The sequence below is a fragment of the Limanda limanda genome, chromosome 5 (genome assembly GCF_963576545.1).
Source record: "Limanda limanda chromosome 5, fLimLim1.1, whole genome shotgun sequence".
Taxonomy (NCBI): Eukaryota; Metazoa; Chordata; class Actinopteri; order Pleuronectiformes; family Pleuronectidae; genus Limanda; species Limanda limanda.
In genome coordinates this window covers 16863848-16887837 of record NC_083640.1, presented here as the reverse complement: position 1 = coordinate 16887837, position 23990 = coordinate 16863848, and the positions used below count along the sequence as shown (strand labels likewise).

The 23990-nt window shown below is 40.7% G+C and overlaps 1 protein-coding gene across 1 annotated transcript in view; it reads right to left on the bottom strand.

Annotated features, from left to right (window-relative positions):
* Positions 1-23990, bottom strand: part of frmd3 (FERM domain containing 3) — a 46515-nt gene that overhangs the window by 17902 nt on the left and 4623 nt on the right. The window contains exons 2-7 of the mRNA XM_061071713.1: positions 13588-13692; positions 12207-12249; positions 8910-8991; positions 5320-5417; positions 2934-3057; positions 764-851 (exon numbers count right to left, since the gene is read on the bottom strand). Of these exons, the coding sequence (XP_060927696.1) occupies positions 764-851; positions 2934-3057; positions 5320-5417; positions 8910-8991; positions 12207-12249; positions 13588-13692 (540 nt within the window). The remainder of the gene's footprint in view (positions 1-763; positions 852-2933; positions 3058-5319; positions 5418-8909; positions 8992-12206; positions 12250-13587; positions 13693-23990) is intronic.

Sequence of the window (23990 nt, the reverse complement as noted above, 5' to 3'; positions counted from 1 at the left end):
ATCGTGTTTGGCAGACATGTCTTTGCTAACTAGAGGATTCAGGTCATTGACCTTCCAGCATCAAAACCGTGAGCTCTCGGTTTTGCAGAAAAGCTTCGGTCAGTAAAGTTAATCATGTTCATATTCGTAAGTTCAATATGCAAATGAAGAGCAAACAAGCAAAGGGTAAAGAGGACAGGTGAGTTTATGTGTGTTGTTGTCTCTGCACTGGAGCCAGAATTCTCCCCATAACTGCACAAACACTGATGGTGAATATTTGCACATGTAAACAAATGGCTGCAGTTTAAAAATACGCTTTCAATCAATACAATTATATTTTGTTCACTAGTGGCTCTCAGACTAAAATTTTAAAACATAACATTTACAATGAAAATAAAAATAGGCGTAGATTTGCTCATCCTGTCCATTTCCATTATGATATTATTACAGTTTTAGTAACTATAATAAACCGTAATACTACTAACTACAACCACAAGATGTACTATCACATGATGAGAGCTCCAGTTACTTTATCTAAAAATAAATTATGATATATTTATACTGTTCATATTACATATACAATGAGGAGGACAATTCATTAACAAGTCACAGAAAAAAATGGAAGTGAAGCTACTTTTCTGTACATTAGGAATGCAACATAATTAGGGTGAGTTACTGAGATATGAAGAATAATGTCCAAAATCAAGGCAGAGGTTGGGAAATTTGCTCTTTAATCAGAGGAACTCTGTCATTATCGTTATTGGACAGTCCTGCCTAACGTTACCTTGCATGGGTGAGGGTCCACTCCATACGTCTCCAGGCTGTGAGCCCTTTGGAGCATGTTCAGCTCTGCAAACGAAGCACACTGGCCCCTGAAACAGAGGAGAGGAAAACAGGTTAATTTCTGAATGACCACATTGACACTTTAAGTGTATGTCTCTCTATGTGTGTGGCTGTGTAAACCCTCCAGGTATGCTAATGATTTTATATTGATTTAATTGATCTGTTGTAGAGTCGGCATGAGACAAAATAGACATTATATATTTTTATAACAATAGGTATAATATTTTTATGGATTGAGTGAATTTTGTTGGGCAATATGTTTTTGCTTACATTTAGAAAAATTAAGTAAGTAGAATTTGCTGGTATCAGTTTCAGTGCCAATAAAATACTGATCAAATAACAATGTGATGATTCTCAGGCGAGTTCTGAACTTTTTCTGCTTTAATATGGGGATTTTGGGATGTTCACTTGCAGTCTACATCTGATATATTGACATCTTCTGAAAGTCTCACTGAATCTAAAAATATGTGCACCATATCAGTGTGCCTACATTAATTGCCTCCATGGCAAATCTAAGACATCTCTACCACTGCTGCTGCTGCTATCGCTGCTGCAATTGCTCATGTTGATAAGTGGGCCAGGCTAAATAACTATCTTCATTTTCCATTTTAAATCACAGAGAATGTCCCTGCACCTTCCCCAAAGTTTGAAAAACTCAAAGTTTTAGTTTGTTGAAATCACCCTTCAAAAAGTAACTCTGTGAAAACGAAGCAGCCGAGTTGTGCAGAAAACCCACTAATCAAAGGAAATAAATGTCTGTTTATGTTTCTAAGAATGAAAGCAATTTTCCGCTAATGATTTCCGGTTGTGCATTTAAACCTGAATGCATGGCATTCATGGTGGGGACACTAGAAAATAATCTGTAGATATAGTGAGAGACAAGCACAATGTGTCTGAGAGGGATATTGTCGTTGTTTACAGGAAGTTTTCTTTATATTGAGCTAATTAAAGTCATAACCTCTGGCCAGGCCTTTGATTATCTGTTTCCATTTTGCAGAAACAGCCATATTAACGGAGGCTAGTGTTTGTCTTTGTTAGGAGTGTTGATGCTTTCATTAGAGTAAGTGCTGCAGCTGAGTGATGTACGCTGCTACTCCTATAGACGTATAAATACACATTCAAAGTGCAAACACATAATCTGCAAATAGGCACAGAGAGGAAAATGATAAATCCACTGAATTAACTTATTCACCATGTAAATAAAAATCATATATCGGTTTGTATATCACCTGAGGTCACTCTGTGCAGCTCAATGCTAATCTACACGGTGTTAATCCTGTCAGTGGGACCCATCGGGGGCAGGCGGGGGGGCACTTAGTGTCGTCTTCCTCTGTGCTGTGGGAGACGACGCATTCCTCTCTGATGTTTTATAAGCACTGTAAGTGTGACGGTCACAAACTTCACATCATCACTCATGAGCTGCAGTGATGTGGAAATAACCACAAACAAACTAATGGGCTTCATGTGTTCTGTATTTTATGCGATCCTAAGACCTTGAATCTTAAATAAGTCAATTTTAACAGGTTTTATCATTTTTTAGATCAGCCTTTTTCTTGTAGTGTATTTTTTTGTCAAGGGTTCAGACGAGGCCCTGCAACATGAATAAATAGATAAATCGATTTTGGGTATTATAAGAGATAAATACGGTTTATAGATGTGAACAGTGTCATGGTAGTTTCACTTGACCTCAACGATATGCATGTTTCAGCTCATATTTTACTCTATCCATCATGCAAGGTCGATTTCCATCAGAATTCAAATTCTGAATTCAAATCCTGTATTATAAGCGAGCCAAACCAGGCATAAAATAAATAATTCATGCGAATTCATTTGCAAATTCATTTCGGTGTTTATTTACTTTCAGCTGAATCTAAAGTGAGACACCCTCTGCAATGCGATGGCGCACAAATCACACAATTTTGTCTCAGTGACAGAAAGCACTTTACTGAGTGCAGATTAGAAAATTGTCTCCGCAGCCAGTTTTTTTAGAGCACAGATCACAGGAACGAGCATCCATGCCTGTCACAGATATCAAACAGTAGACTGACTGAACAAAGACGCCGCTCCAGGCAACACACAACCCCTCCACACACACACTCCCAGACACTTACCTGAGCTCACTCTTATGTATTTCCATAATCTTCCTCTCCAGTTTGAGGGATTGTTTAGGGAACAGCTTGAAGTCACTGATGTAGTCTGACGGGTGCTCCTCCGGGTCGTAATCCCCAAGTTCAGCTGAAAGAAGAGGGTGAGACAATGTCAAACTATTTCTTTAACAAATTAATTAATTTAGGCTTAAATAGATGGTATTTCCATAAAATATACTCATAAGCAGCTGAACCAGATAACACTAACAGATAAATATTTTCCTCTCCGAATCAGGCACAAAGTCCTAATTTCACTCTTAGATCCGCTCTTAATTACTTATCATAATAGAGGTTAAATCAAAAACTTGCCTTGAGTTTAATTAAACATTAAAACTAATCCTCAATTAATTCTCCAGCTCTATAATCAACACCCTTACAAAATGGGACAGTGACCTGCCCTTGTTAAACAAAATTAGCCAATGTTACACCGCTGTCACACCGAGGGTTGAGATAACTCTCTGGGGATATGAACCAATCAGAGCGCAGTTCGGCGATATGTGTATCAGCCACACAGGCTCATTTCTATGATCCAGCTCAGTTAATTCCTTGCTTAATCCATGTGAAAGCAGGAGGCTCTGCGCTGTGACACAACATGAAAGTGGTGCCACCAATTGAACACAAATCCTTACACACACATCGTGTTGTGTTATTAAATGCAGGATCACAAAAGGTCTGGTGACTGGTCAATGTCTCACTGTTGAGGTAAAAAGATGAAATTTGCCTCTAAAAGGTCAAGTTCCATAATGCAACACCAGCAGGCCAGTGCATGCTGCTCCTTATGACTTGTATTGGATCAACTGTGAGGGCTCAATTTTATAGACACCACGAAAATCATAGTGAAAAAGTGATGTGGCAGGCTTGTCCATTTTGCCAAAATTCAATTTCTGCAACTTAAAATGCCTCTCAATATCTTGTGCGGCCCCCACGTGCTTGTATGCATGCTTGACAACGTCGCAGCATGCTCCTAATGAGACAACGGATGGTGTCTTGTGGGAAGTCCTCCCAGATCTGTCTAAGGGCATCAGTGAGCTCCTGTAAAGTCTGAGGAGCAACCTGGCGGCGTCTGATGGACCGAAATATAATGTCCAAGAGGTGTTCTATCGGGTTTAGGTCAGGTGATCGTGAGGGCCATTCAATTGCATCAATTTCTTCATCCTCCAGGTACTGCCTGCATACCCTTGCCACATGAGGCCGGCCATTATCGTGCATCAGGAGGAACCCAGGACCTACTGCACCAGTGTAGGGTCTGACCATGGGTTCCAGGATTTCATACCGATACCTAATGGCAGTAAGACTGCCGTTCTCTAGCCTGTAGAGGTCTGTGCGTCCCTCCATGGATATGCCTCCCCAGACCATCACTGACCCACCACCAAACCGGTCATGCTGAACGATGTTGCAGGCAGCATAGCGTTCTCCTTGGCTTCTCCAGACCCTTTCACGTCTATCACAGGTGCTCAGGGTGAACCTGCTCTCATCGGTGAAAAGCACAGGGCGCCAGTGGCGGACATGCCAATTCTGGTGTTCTATAGCAAATGTCAATCGAGCTCCACGGTGCTGGGCAGTGAGCACAGGGCACACTACAGGACGACGCGCCCTGAGGCCACCCTCATGAAGTCTGTTTCTGACTGTTTGGGCAGAGACATTCACACCAGTGGCCTGCTGGAGGTCATTCTGTAGGGCTCGGGCAGTGCTCAACCTGTTCCTCCTTGCACAAAGCAGCAGATATCGGTCCTGCTGATGGGTTGAGGACCTTCTACGGCCCTGTCCAGCTGTCCTAGAGTAACCCCTGTCTCCTGGAATCTCCTCCATGTTCTGGAGATTATGCTGGGAGACACATCAAATCTCCTTGCAACGGCACGCATGGATGTGCCATCCTGGAGGAGTTTGACAATCTGTGCAACTTCTGTAGGGTTAAGAAATCGCCTCATGCTCCCAGTAGAGATAATGACTCTAGCTAAAGCCAACACTAATGGAAAACCAGTCGAAGTGATCAAGAGGGAGAAACTTGAAATGGCCTCCACATGTAAAACCACTCCTATTTTGGGGGTCGTCTCATTGTTGCCCCTCTATTGCACCTGTTGTTAATTCCATCAACCCCAATGCAGCTGAAACTGATTAACAACCCCCTCTGCTACTTAACTGACCAGTTAATTATCAAAAAAGTGCCATTGAATTCATGCCATACCCTGATAAAAAAGTGTTCCTTTAATTTTTTTGAGCAGTGTAGTTGCATATTTGTATAACTTCTTCTTCTTTTTGTGTTTTGAAGGTTTTTAACCTGATGAACCAATCAGCAAACAATTAATAAATAAGGCAAAATAAATATTGAACCTAGGAACTCGCCCCTCACCCTGTATGATGCAGGCTCCTAGATATGCAGCTTCAGCAAAAGGACAAAGGAGGCGACCATGGTAGATGTCTCTCTTCAACTGGAGGTACAGGAGATACCTGGACACACACACACGCCCACACACACACACATATAGTACCACTTATTTGATGCAAAATGTCAGCAATACTGTAATAGTTGAAGAGGCATCAGTGGTGAAATATGTTAAAAGTGTTTTGGGGATATATCTCATTTGTTTTCCTTACTGCATCAAAATATGCAATCAATATTTAATTTGTAACATTATCCATAATTACATAATGATAGATACAGTTAACTCAAATTATTACAGAGAAGTGTTGTGTCATCATCAGGATATTGTGACATTAAATATTTCCACAGTCCTCGATAGCATTATCATTCGTTGCTGAGTATTGCCATGGAAACAGCTACCGTATAGCAGAGACTGGTACTGTAGTTACTATGGAAAACGAATCAACGAAGGCTAGTTTAGGCATGCTGCTGACATGCTAATTTGTCTTGCATTACCGAGGAGGCAAGAAACGACAATGGTGCTGAAATGGTAGACATGTGTTGCCATGGATACAGATGAGTTTCCAGATGAGACGGCGTCTGCGAGTCGACTGACTCATTAAAGTTGTTTTTGAACTTGAGTAAGGGAAGCAGCATGAGGATGAGCGTGACATACTGAATTGGCCTTTAAAAAGACATGATGTGAAGTTTGTCCCTTTCTATTTCTTCTCTGTCATATGCTGAACCCACTCCTCTCTTTCCTCTTACCTTGTGTTTCCTTTCCTGAACTTTTGCTTAGATTCTTACAGGATATTTTGCGCACGTCTTGTTTATGCATCACTCTGCCCTTTAAATAACTTCACTGAGTTGTCTTTAGTTGTAAATACAGAATAGACTGAATCTGATCAAATTTACTATCCATCCCTTCTCCTCACTTGCTCGCTCTTATCTTTGTTGCAACCTCTCTCTTTCTGCTTCTCCAACTCTGTGCTTGTTCCCAGTCTCATGTATGAGGTTGTGCTGTAAACTGGGATCACTGCAGGTTACATCCCTGCAGAACGTGTTTACAGCTGGACTAAAAGTCACTATTGTCTACACCATAACATCCTCAGGACATTTTATACAACCTTAATGCCACAAAAACATGGACCTTGGATTAAGTTTGATGCTGACAAGTCTTGTTTCTGCATTATCTGTGTGGTATAGTTAGAACATTAACTGTAAGCACTGGGACAGTCTGTCTCCTGTATAAAACGTCTGCATCTGGACATAAACAACACAACACTGCACTGACAGCATTGATACTGACTTGATGCTGAATCACCTATGGATGTAATTGCAATAGTTTTATTTTAACCTCAGCTAAGGTTGCTGTGCTCTTTTTTTCACATTTGCTTCAGTACAATCACAGAAAAGCAACAGATGGATTTCCACCAATCTCTCCAGATCCATGAATGTTTTTTTCCCCCTTAACATTGCAAGATAATGTATTTTGTCACAATTTTTCCTGAAAAATTAAGCATTTGTCCTGATGAAAAATAATCAGGAATATTAAAAGAACTGATATATAGAAGTGTGGGATACTTGGTGCTGAGTGCAATTCTTTGGTTTTCTGACTATTGGAGAAATATTAAAACTAACTTAATACTGAGAACTCTGACTACAGTTCTATCTAAACTCTCGAAGCTCAGCTCAAGATGAATTTCTATGTCTCATCAGTAGAAGTCAGAAGTGTAATGGTGCTCCTTAAAGACTTTGAAATAAACCCTAATTAACAGAAATGGACACAAGGGAGACACCTAAGAATACAGTCATTTCAAAGTGTAGAAATGCAGGAGCAGGAGACTGAAACATTTAGAGATGCATGGCAGAAATTGAAGAGGCTTCAGGAAGATGGAAACTGAGAAAAGAGCAAAGATTTACACTAATGACCTTGATGATGAAAACCTTTAGGTAAAAAAATGTTTTAAAGGACAGGAAGATGTGGAGAGACGACCTGAGGGAGGAGAGGGAGCTGTGGTGACAGGGGAGGAAGACGGAGGACAGAGAGGTGTACCAGCAGATGGGAGGGAGGAGATACTGCAGGGAGGAAATTAAGGAGAGACAGAGGGCGGAAAAGGATGGAGGAGAGAGAGGACAAAAGAAGGGAAGTGAGTGATGGTGATCGATAGGGAGAAGAAGAGATGTTGAGACATGACAGCTCAGATGGGACAGAGGAGTCCTGCTGAGCGAGCATCTCTAATTAGCACTGTTGTGTATGTGTGTGTGTGTTTGTGTATACGTGCATGAGTGTGAGCTCCCAGTTACTCCACAAGTTGGACTATGACGAATTTATTTTAAAATAAGTGTTTGAATGACATCTACCAAACAACAGTTGTTTTAATAAAGCAAACTGTTGAGAAGAGGTGTAAAGATAGTTGGCAGTTATTTAAAGTTGTACTGCTGACCACACATTAGAACTTAACTTTTTGATGGCTGAAAGCACATGTTGCCAAACTCACAGCACCGGCTGAGTTCAAACAGATTGAACTAGAGCGCTGCTGGGAGAGCTCATACCTCCACCTATCTCACCGTGTTAAAGAAAGTGGAATAATCAATCCTGGATCTGCACATTTATCCAGATCCACTTCTTCCTCGGGTCATGAAACTCAGTTGAACAGTTTTTGTGGAATCCTGCCAACTTTCAAACAAACAAACGGGGATATATCTCCTCGGCAGAGGTAAATACATCATATTGCTGGATGTGTTGGGAAGGAACCTGTCTAATGTTCTGCAGAGACTCACAGAGGCTCAAAGTTAAATGAAGTTTCTTACCGGCTGAAACACTTTCTGGCAACAAAACTACACAGGCCACAGGCCAGTCTGCCACCGTCACAGACAGCAGCAGCTGAGAATCACTGGCAGCTGAGCGGAGACCACCACTCTGTGTAACTTAAGTTACACAATACACATCCATAGACAGAGTTGGTCACATGTTACATCTTTGTCAGATCACAGAGGAGCTCCACGGCTTTTAGTCCACAATTCTCTCATTATTAACTGATAACTGAACATCTTTTCTTCTTTCATTATATAATAATTTTAGTTTTGTTTTCGATAATCACTATTTATGAATATTATTTATTTTATTTTCTGTTGTTTTACTAAAATGTAAGTGCTGATTGTTTATTTTTCTATTATTGATTGCTTCTGAATGTTTAAACAAAATTTGAACTTTCTTTGATGTGTTAATCACCTGTAAAGACTCAACTGTATTTGACTTGCTTGAAAAGTGCTACATAAATAAAGTTAAATTGGCTGATTGATCTGCTACTATCTCACCAAAACTACACAGAGACTACAGCAGCAGGATAGAATTCCTTGAAATTCAGATATCATTTTTGACTTTTGCGTGCCACCCTAAGATTTTCAGCGACCGCATGCGAACAAGGAGAGAGAGAGAGAGAGAGAGAGAGAGAGAGAGAGAGAGAGAGAGAGAGAGAGAGAGAGAGAGAGAGAGAGAGAAAGAGAGAGAGTGAGAGATGTCTTGTTCTTTTGCATCACGTCATAAACCATCAATTATCTGTGTTAGTTTATACCTGGTAAGCTCCTCCTTGATTTTCATGGGCTCGTTGGGATAAAACTTCATCCGGAAGCACATGGTGTACGGCTGCTGAGCTGCTGGAGACAAGAGAGACACAAGTATGAGAGGAAGAGTAGAAGGAGAGGACAGTGAGTAAAGTTTAGTAATTTGCAGAAGTGAAACATGTGGGAACGTCGAGATAAATGAGGGGAACCAGAGGCAAAATAAATTGATTGAAGTTGGAGAGGAGAAAGAAAAAGAAGAGGAGAGATAAATGAATGTGAAGAGGAGAAGAAGGGGAGCAGAACCACAACGATTATACACAACTGAAGAGAAAAATAGGGTGGACCTGAAAAAAACGAAACAGTGTAAGTCTCTGAGACTGATTTGTCATTTGATAATTACGGTAATTAGTCATCACTCACACACGCATGTGTGTATGTGTTTGTGTGTGTGTGTATGTGTGTGTGTGTGTGTGTGTGTGTGTGTGTGTGTGTGTGTGTGTGTGTGTGTGTGTGTGTGTGCATGTGCATTGGGGGTGTAAGATGATTTGCGCAGTAACACAACACATAATTACACTATACATGCACACATGCATACACAAAGCAAAAAAATAACACAATCATCTCTCTCTCACACACACACACGTACCCGCAAGCACACACATACACGGTAACATACAAACAGCAGTGAACACATGATGTAAATAATTTTAAGTAGAGTTTATAAAGCTAAATGCTACGGGGGATATTTGTATAATAGTTATATATATTTTTCAAATACCTATACAATCAATTTTTAACATTCATTTGCTATTGGAAAATATCAACACTGAATTGTTTTCATTCTGTATTTCCCGGAGAGGCTCTTTACACTATGTGTTGATCACGTTCATACATGAAACGGATTAGGTTTTATAAATGTCTCCATAGAATTGTATCTGCAAATCTGTTTGAGTCTCTTTTTATAACATAGAGGTCTTTGGGGAAATCTACCAGAAACCTAATGGTTTATTGAACATATACAATACTATGTTTGTATTTACTGTACTCATGGCATGTATAGGTGGGCTATATTGAGTATAACATAAGGATACAATATTGTCAAAGGAGATGCTTAAAGTAGAAGCCAAGTCATCTGATGGTGACAATGACTGTAAAGAGGACATTAAGGACAAACTGAGCCAAAGACACAGAGAAGGAAACAGGGACATGGAAGAAGAAGAGGAGGAAGGAAGAGTGAGTATCATCTGACACAGGAGCAGAAATCTTCACAGGGTGCCCTCACCACTCTGTCTTTAATAGCAGCAAACCTCTGCGGTATTATAGAGCGATGAAAAACAGCACTCGTCTACATAATACATGTTGAGCAATATGAAAGATGCAGTCCTCCCACCCGCTCCCAAAGAACTTCAGCTACTGATTTGCTCCGGCTTAAGGGACCAAGATGCTTTTTCTGAAAACATTGTGGGAGAAAGTGAATTGGCACAATAGTATCCACACACACACAAACACATACACACACACACACACAAATGTGACGTAAGCTGGGGCACACAAATCCAAAATAAATCAACAGCAGCCACATCCTAATTTGAGATATATCCTGCCACGGGGTGAAGCGATGTTTCAGTTAGACTTCATTCCCCCCTCTCATCTCTTTTTCTTTCTTTCACTTTCTGTCAGTCTCTCTCATCTCAGACTGTCTCTCCTGTCAACCCTCTTTTCTCCCCAAATCTCACGTTTCTTCTTCAGCGACATTATCTGTCAGCGCCAGCTCTCTGAATCCCCCCCTCCTCCATGTCCTCATCATCATTCTTTTCTCTTCCGTCTTCGCTCGGCCTCCCCGCCGTCCCGTCCTCTCGCACACATTCAGATCAAGCAGAATTCAGCGCTAATAGCTCCTTTATTAATTTACAACAGGACAGAGAGAGCAGGGCAGTCATTAGAAGGGTGAGTGAACTTCAGACGGAGACATGAAGAGAATGAGGGAGGAGAGGAGAGGAGATGGGACAGAGGGGACGATGATTGCAGAGCGAGACACATAACAGAGGAGGAAGAAAGAAAGGAAAAATGTGCCAAAATATTAAAAACCCTACATAATACATTTTGCTCTTAGTTTAAGGCCTGATTATTTTTGCTGATCACACTGAGTAATTTTGCAGCTTAGGATTGAAAAGTTTTATTTCTTGAACTGTTTAAAACCAACGACAGCAACAATAGCTGTTAGAAGGAAACCTTGCAGCAATCTTTCTTGTTGCAGAAGAAAAATAGAAAATACTTTCAGGATCTGGAAAGAATTTTTTCGTTGCTTACATGTGCAAAAAGTGCTATAAGGCAACATTAGATTTATCCTCCATTGTCCCAAGAAAATAACTAAACATTTGCTTCCAGAACAAAGTGTTGCTCATAATTCAATGCAACAGGATTTCGTTTTTCCATCCATCCATTCCATCCATCTCTCTGGAATGTCTGTACGTGGCTTGTATCTTGAGAACCGTTCATCTTATCGGCTCCACACTTCACACTAGGCATGTGTATTATGAAGGGCCCGAAGAAGTGCAGTGTTCTGTATCAATAATGGTCATGACAACAGCGTGTTCAGCTTTTTGTGCAGCAGCTGCGGCTTCCCGGGTTCTGTGGACTTATTAGAGTGGGTCAATTTTACAGTTTCAGAAAGAAAGCTCCAACCAGTGTTATCACAGAACAAAGCAAACAGCCCATTCCAAACAGGCAGGTTTAGAACAGCCACTGGAAACTACATTGAGACGAGATGCAAGATGACACCGGGCTCAGTTCCCAAAACCCTGAAATAAAGAAACAACACTGAAGAAGAGTAAAAACTAAAAATTAAATTTTTAACATAAAGTCTGGATCCTGTCATTGTCGATTGCCATTAAAACTTCAGTACTATTATGTCACTGGTGTAGGATCAAGGTCTGGAGTAAATTTCCCTCCAATGCTGCCATGAAACAGCGCATCCAGTTATAGCAGCCTGTTTACCTGTTTTGGCAAACCTCACATAGATTGTTGTGTTTTGCCACTGTGTCTGTCTTCATTGTGTCTCTGTTTGTCTCCCTGTCTGGCTCAATCACTGCTCGTGGTAAATGGTAACAGAGTATGTGCTCTGTGGAAATAGTGAAATGGGTGAAACATGCAAAGGAGTAAATTTGTCCTTATCATGAAAACACAGAGACACAATCATACACAAAAACACAAATATAGACACAACAACGTGAACACACACACACACACACACAGACACTGGTGCACAGAAAACAGAAAAAACCAAGAGGAACAGAAAGGACACTTACACTTCATCTGCCTCACCACAGGCTTATTGGGCTCCAGCCAGTGCTGAGAGAGAGCGAGAGAGAGAGAGAGAGAGAGAGAGAGAGAGAGAGAGAGAGAGAGAGAGAGAGAGAGAGAGAGAGCGAGAGAGACAGAGAGAGAGAGAGAGAGAGAGATTTAGACCTAAGAGGAGATCAGTTAGAACAGATATGTGACAATTTCAATGAGTTCTGATGAACTCGAGCATTTCCCTGATCAGAAATCTCTTCGTTTTTCTGATGAATAATTGAATGACACATTTAAACTCAGCCGTGTGCAGCAACAGCACATTACAGACGATAGTACAGTCACATCGGAGACGAACATGTCTTCAACTGCATCATGGGATATAAAAGTATTTCCCTTATCTCATTATACATGCGCCAGGATCTGACTGTGGTGAGCGAGCTGGATGGTTTTTACCTCTGCGCTCGTAAAACGTAAATATAATACTTCTGTTTTCTTTACTGTACATGTTTTTGAATTTATTTTGTGTTCTTGCTGATATTTGCTCAGTTTATTCTCATTTTGCTCTTTAAACCCAGCGACAGTCGAGGCCAGTTTGAGACAAAGCATCTGGTCCCTCCTGCGTGTGGGATGTTTGAAATATGAAAAACGATCTTGCTGTTATTTGTCACTTGAACTCGTAACAAGAGGTACTCACTGACTCCTGACTAATATCCAGCATTACTGAAATGCTTTTGCAGAGGTATAACAGCCTGGAGGAATGTTAGAAAACACACAGAGCTGAGGGGAAAGCTGCTCTCGATGCTCTGGAAGATGGGAAACGCTTCTGCTCAATTTCATATTTCCTTTGAATGAAATATTTCATGAACCCCCAGTTCAAACAACACTTGAAAAATACATTAAAATATCCGTGAAGATAAAATAGGATTGGAGTCATCCAGTTCCAGGGTTGAAATAGTTATCACCTCCACCAGGGAGGTTATGTGTTGGTTTGTGTGTTTGTGAGCAAGATTACACAAAGATTTAACTGAATTTAAAAGGACTACTGGGCCTTGGTGTGAGTGTTACTGAGTGTCGTTATATTTCTATTGTTTGATAAACAAAATGAATAGAAAGTCATCTGTCAGCAATTTGGTTAATTATCAAATTGACTCTTTAATTAACAAAACAATTGCCGATTCCAGTCTCTAAAATACATGAAATGGTCTCTGTTTTGAATAATTTTAACTTTCTATGTTGGACTGAACTGAAAAAACAAGCTACAGGAGTATGTGAGATCTTCTATCACTTTCTGCCTTATATTGTATTCTTCAGATGACACATCAATACATAAAAATAAAAATCGTGATGATAATAGAGCTTCACTGCCTTTGTGAGTTGCCTGTGTGTGATAGTTACCCTCTGTTTCTCGGGGTCCACATATCGAATTCCAAAGTAGTCTTTCTCGAGCAGGTTGTAATGGTTACACACATGGTCCAACAGGAACTGACCTTTGGTGTCTCTCTGGAAAGAAATCAAACACATGGAGTACATCAATGCAGGAAGTTATTTCAGGTCCTGTCAGTCAGGTACTTGAGTCTCATACCATCAGCATCACAGAGAACAAGTCCCTCTTGGGTTATACTTCTGTGAATGGTAAGAAATATAGTACATCAGCAACTTTTAGGTCTTTATGTAATGATATATATCCGCGCTGGTCCTATTCCTAGACTCAGCCTCCTCATGCCAGCAAATACAGAGTGTGTGCAGTTTGTGAAGCCAGTGCAGACACTGATAAATCAATAATCACTTTGCCTTTATTGCCTGTTCCTCAGTCAATATCCACTCATCACATACAGATTCACACAAAGATCCTCGTTCACTTCGCACAAAATAACACGTTAGCATGTCTGCAGGCCATGATTAAGATGTGCACTTAATTTAATGAAACAAACACCCGAATAAATACACAATATGTCAGTATTCATCAGATTTTCATTTTGTTAGGGACCAGCCAATATGGATTTGGGAGCCACCGGTATAAGAGTAAAAATAAATTGCAATGATTCCTAAGATGTTATTATCAAACCGTTATGACAAAGAAATGTAACTGAATCTCAATCACTACGTTATTAATTGCCACATTTATACAAAATAAAACACAAATAAAAACTAGCACAGCAGACTTTAAAAGAAAATAAACAAAAATGGAGAAATTTCCGGCATGGTTTGTTCTGGAAAAGAAAAACGTATTTTATTGACGTATTTTGCAGTTATAAACATAAACACCTATACCGATATATCTGTGAAAGGCTCATTATTGGCTAACCAATAAATAAGTGTGTGTGTGTGGGGGGGGGGGCTCTATAACATGCTGATGGAGGTGGATTCTGTGCTCAGTTGAGCAGGACTGATTGATTCAATAGGAAATCGTCCGTTTGCCCTTGTTTTGATTTACTCCCCACAGGGGACATACATAAATGTCATCTCATACATGCATGCACACACACACACGCACACACGCACACGCACACGCACACGCACACGCACACGCACATACACACAGTTGTTGACATATAAACTGCAGTAGACACCTGTGCTGATATTTCTATTGAATGTGAAGCATTTTACACACAGTCACTTTCTTCCTCTATGCCGGGTTTACACCGGGTGCTGAAGCGTCGCGTAAGCGCAGCGCCAAGCCTTAAATAACAGCTGACTCCCATCCACTCCCATGTTAATCCCTTGTGCGGGTCCCACCAGAGGCTGAAGCCTCTATTTTTGCGCTTTACGCAAGCGTATTGCTCCGGGAAACACAGTGAAAAATGATTTTAAACGATATTGATGACATATTTTATATGATATAAATGATCCAATATGCTTCCCATAGTTTGTATCCCCTTCTGTTGTCCAGGAGTTTTAATTTGACCAATCACATTATTAAATATCACACACAAGCAGTCATAAAGATAAAAAAGAGAGGGGGGGGGGGGGGGTCTACTCACTCTCCACATAGGCTTGAGTGGAGAATACGTACTCCGCAGAGCCTTTTTCTGGCGGAGTACAGTCAGCGATGGGTTATACTAGTGGTCATAGTTTCGGATCACTTCTGCCAAACGCTCTTCTATTTGGTCCATATTCATTCTTCTAAATCTTCCATGGTTTCCGCCGGTATTTTCGGGCATGAACTGGAAATGCGACTCCGGAAATTATGTAGTTAGCAGACCAATCACAGCCTTGCCGGCTACGTGACGCTTGCGGAGCTTTGCCGTCTAGTTAGAAAAATTGGGCGACGCACGTAAGAAGGGTTACGTAATGTAAGGGGCCTGGAAGGGCTCTTGTGTTTCCGGGCTCGTGAAAACGCAGAATCGTGCGCCGGCCTTAACACCTCACTCTTCCCTGTAGAGTTGAAAATGGACAGAGAACGAGGTGGAGACGCTCCCAGCGTCTCTGTTGTCTTCTCTTTTGCCAACTGGACTCAGAGTCAGCAGTGGTTGGTATGTTTTTTTTCCTCAGCAAGCAAGACAAGGACATTAGCTGTGTCCGCTAATTGTGTGTGCAGACATTAGCAGCGGGTATGCACCAGTGAGTGAGCACTCCTGCATGGATAAGCAGCTTGCTCAACTAAGAGAATCTCACATGGACACTATGTTAATTTCTTTTTTTTGATCTTCATGAAGGATCAGTATTTACACCAAAAGAGGGAAAATGATCATCTCAAGTGAAACAGAGCTCTTCACACACTTTTACTGCTCCGTTCATTCACAAATTCATCACATCTGGCCAGTCATATTTCTGCCAGATATTCCTTGAAACAATTCGTCCCTGGATGCTGCTCATTCAAATCATGCCTTCATGGCTATATGGCATTGATTTTGTCAAAAAAAAACATGCTTGCTTGAATTCAAAACCAAACACGCAAAAGATAATTTGCAAAAGCGCACAGAACAGTAACAGCAAGTGGAAAGACATTTTCATGAGCAAGCATTTCTGCTTCGGTGGATACTGTTCTGTGCACTGACACAGCACAAGTGCTCCTTTACAAGTATACGGTTTTGCCCTTGCAAATTCTAAGACTTAATAAACACCACACATGCCTTTCAAAGCTGCCGTTGTGCAGCTCGCACTTTCACCATCTTCAGGATGTTTGGGGAGATTCATCTGAGACTTTCCATCTCTCACCTGCTGTAGACACTACCAACAACCTGGACAACTGATACCACTCTCAATAAATGTTCTATATTTCTGAACTCCTACACCTCTTAAAGCTAATCAGTTTATGTTGAATAGAACAGAAAATGAAATTTTACAAAATGTGTTGCTTTGAGGCAGAGAAATCCTGCAATAATTATAGTATGTACCCTGAAGTATGAGTCACACAACCCCTTTATTTTATTTCTCATTTAAAAGTCCGTAGTGACTGCGTTGTGATGTAGATTCTGAAATCAGCATCGTTAAATGACCCTGTTTAGTTGATCAAACCTCACATCACATCTCATGTCCAGTCCTCTTATCTTATCTTACACAAACTTGAATTCTTGTGCAAACCGATTTAGCAAACACTGCAATCTCTCATCCGGGCAACCTTTGAAACAAATGTCTCCGTGAGTCACGCCCCGTGTTTCTCGGTAAACAATCTGTCATACGCAGAAATTGCTGTAAACCTTAGGTGTCAGTAGAATAGCCAAACAAAAGCTAAGCTATTTTCTGTAAATGTCACAGCCACGTTTCAAAAACAGCACAGTGAGGAGAAACAGTGCTGAATGTAGCAGCTGCTTTAGGTGACACACCAACCAAAGCAGAAAGGACACAGTAACATACATTCACAACCGACACACTATTGTAAAGTAAATTCAGGTCAATGCAAGAAGAATTAAAAATAAAACATGTGCCATGTACACAATACACAGGGGTTCACAGGCTGATCACACACTACACTGCCCACATTATCATATCAATATTTAAACAATCCTGGTTGTTCTTCCTCTTTGACTGTCAGACACAAAAAGGACACCACTGTTACAGCAAGCTGTAATCGTAATGTTTTCAACATTTGGGTGTAAAATAATGCGATTACTTTTGGTAATGTATTACAATTTGAAATGTTGATACTGCCATGATGCTGCCATGATCGTCAGAACGACAACAACCCATAAACGTGCCATGCTAGCTGTCCATGCAACGCTAAATGGAAGTTCACCACAAATAAACTCAACACAATACGATGACTGCACAGCTCGACAACTGGACTGGACCATAGTCTGTAACCATGAACGACATGACGACCCCCCCCCCCCAAAAGTGAAGCCAAAGCATGTTGATCACCACCTGGTATAGCCGGCACCAAATGTGGGTAATAAATGCCACCTACTCCATGTTAGTAGGTGGGCCATGGCCAAATACATTTTCTTTTGTTATTATTAACACACTGATGATTGTCCAGGTTTTCCTCTCTATCCTATACGTGTGGTGTTGATTGGTTATTTAATTCTATAAAAACTGGCTAAAACACCATGATGAACTGTTCAGGCGTGTGTATCAGATCTTGCTACTGCAGCTCCATCCCCTGATCGCTACTGCGCAGACTCTGGCTCCAAATGCAAAAGATGGCAGCGTTCCTATCTTTAATATTTTTGCTAAATTTCTGAACAATGGGAGGAAGTGGAGACACTTTTAAAATATTGACCGAAGTGGAGACTGGGGGCAGTCTCCACTTCGGTCAAATATGTTCTCATCTTGGGCAGACAGAGAACACTGAAAGTCTGTAGGTGACACACATGGCTGTGTTGGACTTCAAGTGTGAGCATATGGCTCTTGTGTGTTTGTGTGTGTGTGTGTGTGTGTGTAGGGTGTTTATAGGGTGTGTGTGTGTTTGTGTGTGTGTGTAAGAGATAGTTGTAAAAATCTGTCTCTGTCTGTGGAAGCTGTACATCTCCATCAGCATTTGTGTGTGTCAGTCTACATGTCTTTTGGATTTTCCGCTGATCCATGACAACAGTATTACAAAGCTGATGGATCTGAGGAGTAAACAGACAGAAACATGTACAGAGGGAGGAGAAAAGTAGAAGAACACAGAATGAAAACAGCCGCGCTGCGAGTGGCTTTCTGGCCGGATCATCAAACAACACCTTTCCTCTGTCTGGTTCTCAGGGCAGACGCTCGCCGGGAGGAGAGATACGAGCTGATGCCAAGAGCGAAGAGAGAACAGACCAGACAGAGAGTGATCTAGGGCCAAACATGCCGAGAGGCTGAGAGAGGGAGAGTCGGCAGAATCGGCAGAGACGGATCTAAAAAAAGAGAGGGATTGAATGATAGACTGAGACCAGTGAGGAGGAGAGGAAGAGACAGAGTGAGTGACGAAGAGAGATGTAAAGAGTCTATGTCATGTCCAACAAGGGCTGAATACATATTTCATATATCCAAAGGCTGAGCATTAAAAATTAACCCTGTGATCCTGTCTCTACATGATCTCACCTAATGACGGCAAAGTGCTCTTCTCTCTGCTCCGCTTCAACACACAGACACATGCGCACACTTTAAATAGAGCCTCAGTGTGGAGTATACTCAGTTTAGCAGGAGCAAAGAGCACTTTGACTTGTGTATGTGTGTGTGTGCGTTCGAGTAAGTCTATACATGCTTGGCCATTTGTTCTCGATAAAGCAATCTCCTTAGACCCGGCCGAGACCTGACGCAGACCAACCAAGGAAAAAAAGAAATAGAAAACCATGCTGAGCATGAAAAACACACATAGAGTTAATTATTTATTTTTACTTCTAGTCGAAGAAAAATGTCAACCTCAGTGAATTCAAGTCAAGTTTGCCCACATTTAACAGCTGGTGTGTTTGACTCTGTCCAAAACAACTAACTGAACCAACTGTACAGACATTAGCTGGAAGCTAACTCACAGCACAGCAGCGAAGCCCATGGAATGACCCAGTTCTGCCTCTAGAAATGACAGATGTACATTTATACAAATAAAGTGCAACAGTGAAGACATTAGAGAGGAAACAATGCTGAATAGGACATAATGATTCTATATAGTAAATTAACTTATTAGGCAAATTGTTGTTGACGTTGGAATAAATTGTACTGATTGCTTAATCAGTAAAACGATCATAAACACTTTATAAATTTTTTCACCAAAATATCAGTATTTTCCGTCGAGAAAACAAATTGATCCACTCATAGTGCATTACAGTACAAGTCGACTTCATCTGTTCATGCACACATTCACAGTAATATTGGGTTCAGTATCTAAACACTTTGGAATGTAAATTGGAGTTGCCTGGGATCAAACCACCAACCTCCTGTTCAGTGGACGACTCTCATTAGCTCCTGACCCGTTATTTACATTATGTTATTTCCAGCCAGCATTTTTGATTATGAAATGAATTAACAGTTTTAGAAGCCAAATCATTTATCAACTGACACCTGAAGGTAATACAGTTTTTAGAGTTGTGTCCTTAAGAACACAACAACTCACAAACTACCTGATTGTTGTGCTTGTACTCTCACTCCTGACCCACAATCACCAACGTCTCATGACTTGACGCCCACTTAGAGTCAAGCACTAGGACCCTGCGTGCCCTGGCCCACTTAAACACCGTTTGTTGTTTGATTAATATGCACGCCAGCTTAATTATGACTGGCTCCTATCGACTTTGATGTGATTCATTTCATGACACGGCACATGTAATTGGCTGAAACGTTGAGAGGAAAAGGAGTGTTAAATTCCTGTGATCCCCCTGTGAAGAAGGCAACACACTTTCTGTTCATGCAGGGATGGAGAGAAAACAGTGAAGTATGGAGTCATAGGAGGGCCAAAAATATCCACATATGTAAAAGAAGAGGAAAATAAAATATTTTTTATAAGCAATTCAATTGACCTTTTAATTGATTTGTTGAACTATTTCTGTATAGTGATTGATATACTTTTTTTTAAAATTGCTAAATACCAGCACACTCCAACCAATCAGCTGCTAGCCTTCCAGCAAAAGTCACAGGAAGAAAACGTGACATGTGTATGTGTTGTGTAGAGTGAAAGTTGTAGCAGTTTCTAAAAAGAGGCATAAAGGTAAGCAGCGTGGTGCCTTTTCTTCTCCTTGCCATGAAAGATTATATGGCTGAGTTAAATTGTGGACTACCTGCTTATTCATTCTTTTATTTGTTCATATCATAATGCCACATGTATTGTCTTTTCTTTTTTCATATCTCTCCATGTCTTGGCACTCCTTGAACTCCATAGAAAATAGAGTAGTTGGACTTAAGAGATTTATGATCAGCTGCTCTTTACCGCCACACAAACCAATTTAAAAGCCTGGAGGCGGCAGTTAAGACAAACGCTACATTCACAGCTTTTCTATGTCGCTACTGTTGCTGCTCTTTAGGGAAATGGAGATTTAAGATGCTTCTGGACTAACTTGCCAATTTATTTGCCAATTAGGAAGAGTGTGTTAGCAGACATAGTCGTCCTATTATCAACTGTGCCAATATTTCTAGAGCCATTTTGTGTTTACCACCAAAAAGTTGAGCCCTCGAGCCAACAAAGGGATTGATCCAGAGGCTTGACCAGGATGTGAGAGAGACAAATCAATATGTTGGACATTGATTGGTTGGCTGTGGGAAAAGCAACGCATAGGATCAAAGAGAAGGAGGAGATCTAAGTGACAAAGCCCTTTTCTGTCTTTTTCGTAGGAATTCGTTCTTCTTCTTAAAACATATTAACCCTCCATCCAGTTTTCATTTAACATTTTACCTTAAGGAGCTTTATGTTTAGAAAAAACTGTGATTTAACCAGATGTATATTCTGGCTTTTTCCAGCTTTTTATTGACAATTTTATTTACAGAAATACCCATACCCAAGAGTTATTCTATGGCAGTAATTTATTTGCCAAACAGAAAATACATTTCCAGTAATATTGTAAAAATGTCAAAAGACTTTAGTCTGACATAATTGGTATGTTTGGAAGCTCTGTTTTGCTGCACAGCAATGACAGACTCACCAGTGGGTCGTTGTTTTAAAAGGCATGCAGGGAAAGCTCAAATTAAATATGTTAAAAACAGATTTTTAAAGTAAGCTAAAGACTTAAGATGCAAATAATTCTCAGAGGGTAAAAGTGGTTGGACGAGAGAAGCACATTTTGTCTATGAACTGAATTATGAAGCATTTCTAATTTCAATCGAGGAGAGAAACCTTTTCATTAAAGAAATGCTTGACCTCACCACCACCACCACCATCACCATCACCATCCCTCTATTTAATATCCTCCCATCATCACGCCATCTATCGGCACATGTTTGATTATTAAATCCATGCTGTCTCTGTATTATATATGAAGAAGAAGATTCAGCAGTGAAGAAACAAGGCTGGATGTCATATATCCGAATGAAACCCATCACAGCTCCAGTAAGTATTGATCTCATGAGCTGCATTAGAGTGTATTAGGTTCAACCTCTTTAACCACTGACCCACAACAATAATGGACCTTCACCTGGAGACTTTGCACATAGAAGGATTTTTCCGTATCCTCAGTTTACCATATCCAGCAAAAAAGAATAAGAAAACATTTTAAAGACATTCTAAACACAATCCTTGTGTTTTCAATTGCTCCCCTGAGGATAAATCTTAATAACGTTGGAGGTCTCCTGCCTTCTTCATTAGCACCAACAAGAGATTTCACGATCATATTTGTGGTTTTTATTCAAATTTGATGGATGCCATTAAATTTGGAATGGAACTGGGCAAGGACATTCACGTTCCCCTGAGGATGAACATTAGCTTTGATGATCCTCTGACTTTTCTTCTGGTGCCACCAGCTCAAATATTCAATGTCTACTTTGGTTTATATCTAAATACATGTTAAAATCCTATCAGCGTCAGGTGTACTACATATTTTTTATGATACTTAGCAAATGTTATCATACCAACATGCTAAACTAAGATTATGAACAAGGTAAGTGTTAGATGTGGTGAATATCAGCGCTTTAGCATTTTCATGGTCAATTGTGTTATAAATACTCACTCCTAATCTTATCATTTGAATCATTAAATGGATAATCCCTCCAATCCCTGTGAGGGACATTATAACTGTGACTGTGACCTTGTCCCAGTGTGGAAGGGGACACGTCAATTACCGTATCATCACCTTTACTGCTGCACACGCGATCACATGCACACCCTCACATGCGCACAAAGCACTAATCATCACACGTGGTGTAAAATATTTCCTATGCATCTATACGTACAGCTCATGTTCACGGCCGGGCACACAGCCTAATAAGCCCAGAGGTGGAGCCGTAAATCATCAATACATGGAGCAGAACCACTTCCTATTATAAAGGATCGTCATCCACCTCACTCTGTGTAGAGCTGGTCACTAACTCACAGGATGATAGGAGAGTAAAAGTGAGATGAGGGTGGCATGACGCTGCGGCTGCAATGCTGACGTTATGAGTCTGTGCTTGTGGAGGCTGCATTAAAGCAGCTGTCTTATCTGTGCAGCGCAGGATGTTATAAAAATAAAATATGAGTGTGAGTCAGTGTGTGTGAATCGAGGCGAGTGTGTGTCAGGGTTTGTTTGTGTATTTGCATGTTTCTGGCACAAGTCAGTGTTTCTCTGTCTGCATGGGTTTGCTTCTCTCTATTTCAGAAACAGTATGATGCCATAAGCAGTGGCAATGCAGTACAACTCATAATGATGTATTCACACAAACATCAGCTTTACATGGCATCACTAATCTACACCCTTCTCTTGATCTATCTCTCTATCTTCAAAATGCATATATAGATAAATAAATATAAGAAGAATGTTGGAATGCACACCAAAACTTAATGGGGACTTTTTTGGGTTGTGCACCACCCCTCCACAAACTTTCATGGAAATTGGTATGGTAGTTTTTGCGTAATCCTGCAAAATAACAAACAAACGCTGTTGAAAGCATGAACTCTCTGGCAGAGGTAACCTCAAGATTAACAAACATTGTAATATTTGGGCTTTAAAATATTTTAGACGTGTGTTTGCAGTAGTTATCCTCCAACCTGGTGGCCATGAGTGAGAAAGTGTGTCCTTTAAATGGACAAGCTGATGCTGAAGTGTCCTTGAGCAAGACAATGAATATCAATCAAGCCCATGTTTGACCTCTGATCCGTCTGAGAATTTCCCCAACTTATTCTCTCTTATCTGCACTTATCTCCCTCTTGGTTTGTTCTGTCCTCTTCTCTCTACCTTGTCTTCACCTTTAAAAAAAATGTTTGTCTCATTTCAAATGTTTCATGTTCAAATCTGCATGATGAGTTTTCTTCTCCTCGGCCGCTCCGCTTCATTTACCCTCTTCTTCCTCCCCACACCCTCTTGATTTGCTGCCACCATCCTCACAGCTCGTGCATTGCGACCCACCAAGTCATTTATTTCATCTTATCAACCATCTCTCTTTCTTTCTCCCCCTCCCTCACCCTTTTCTTTTGATGTTTCCGTCTCCTCCTCCTCTCTATCCTGCCACCTCAATGCCTCGGTCTCCTCACAGTTGCGAGCAAAAATCAAAAAAGGGATTATTTCTTTAGTCATCTTTGGAGGAGCATCAAAGAGGCACCAAGTGGCATAAGAATAGAAAACTGATACTATTTATAACTTGTGACAAAGATTGCCAACCACACTAAGCAATAGCACTGCACACAACTAATACAGCCACAAAGTGAAAGAGCAGCTTCACCTCTGCTGCACAGTCACACCTCTCCTTGACCGAGTGTAAAGGCAGCTGCAGTGACAAACAACACCGGCGTCCCCATGCATCTTTAAAGAGTCTGTATTGGTGATGTATTGATC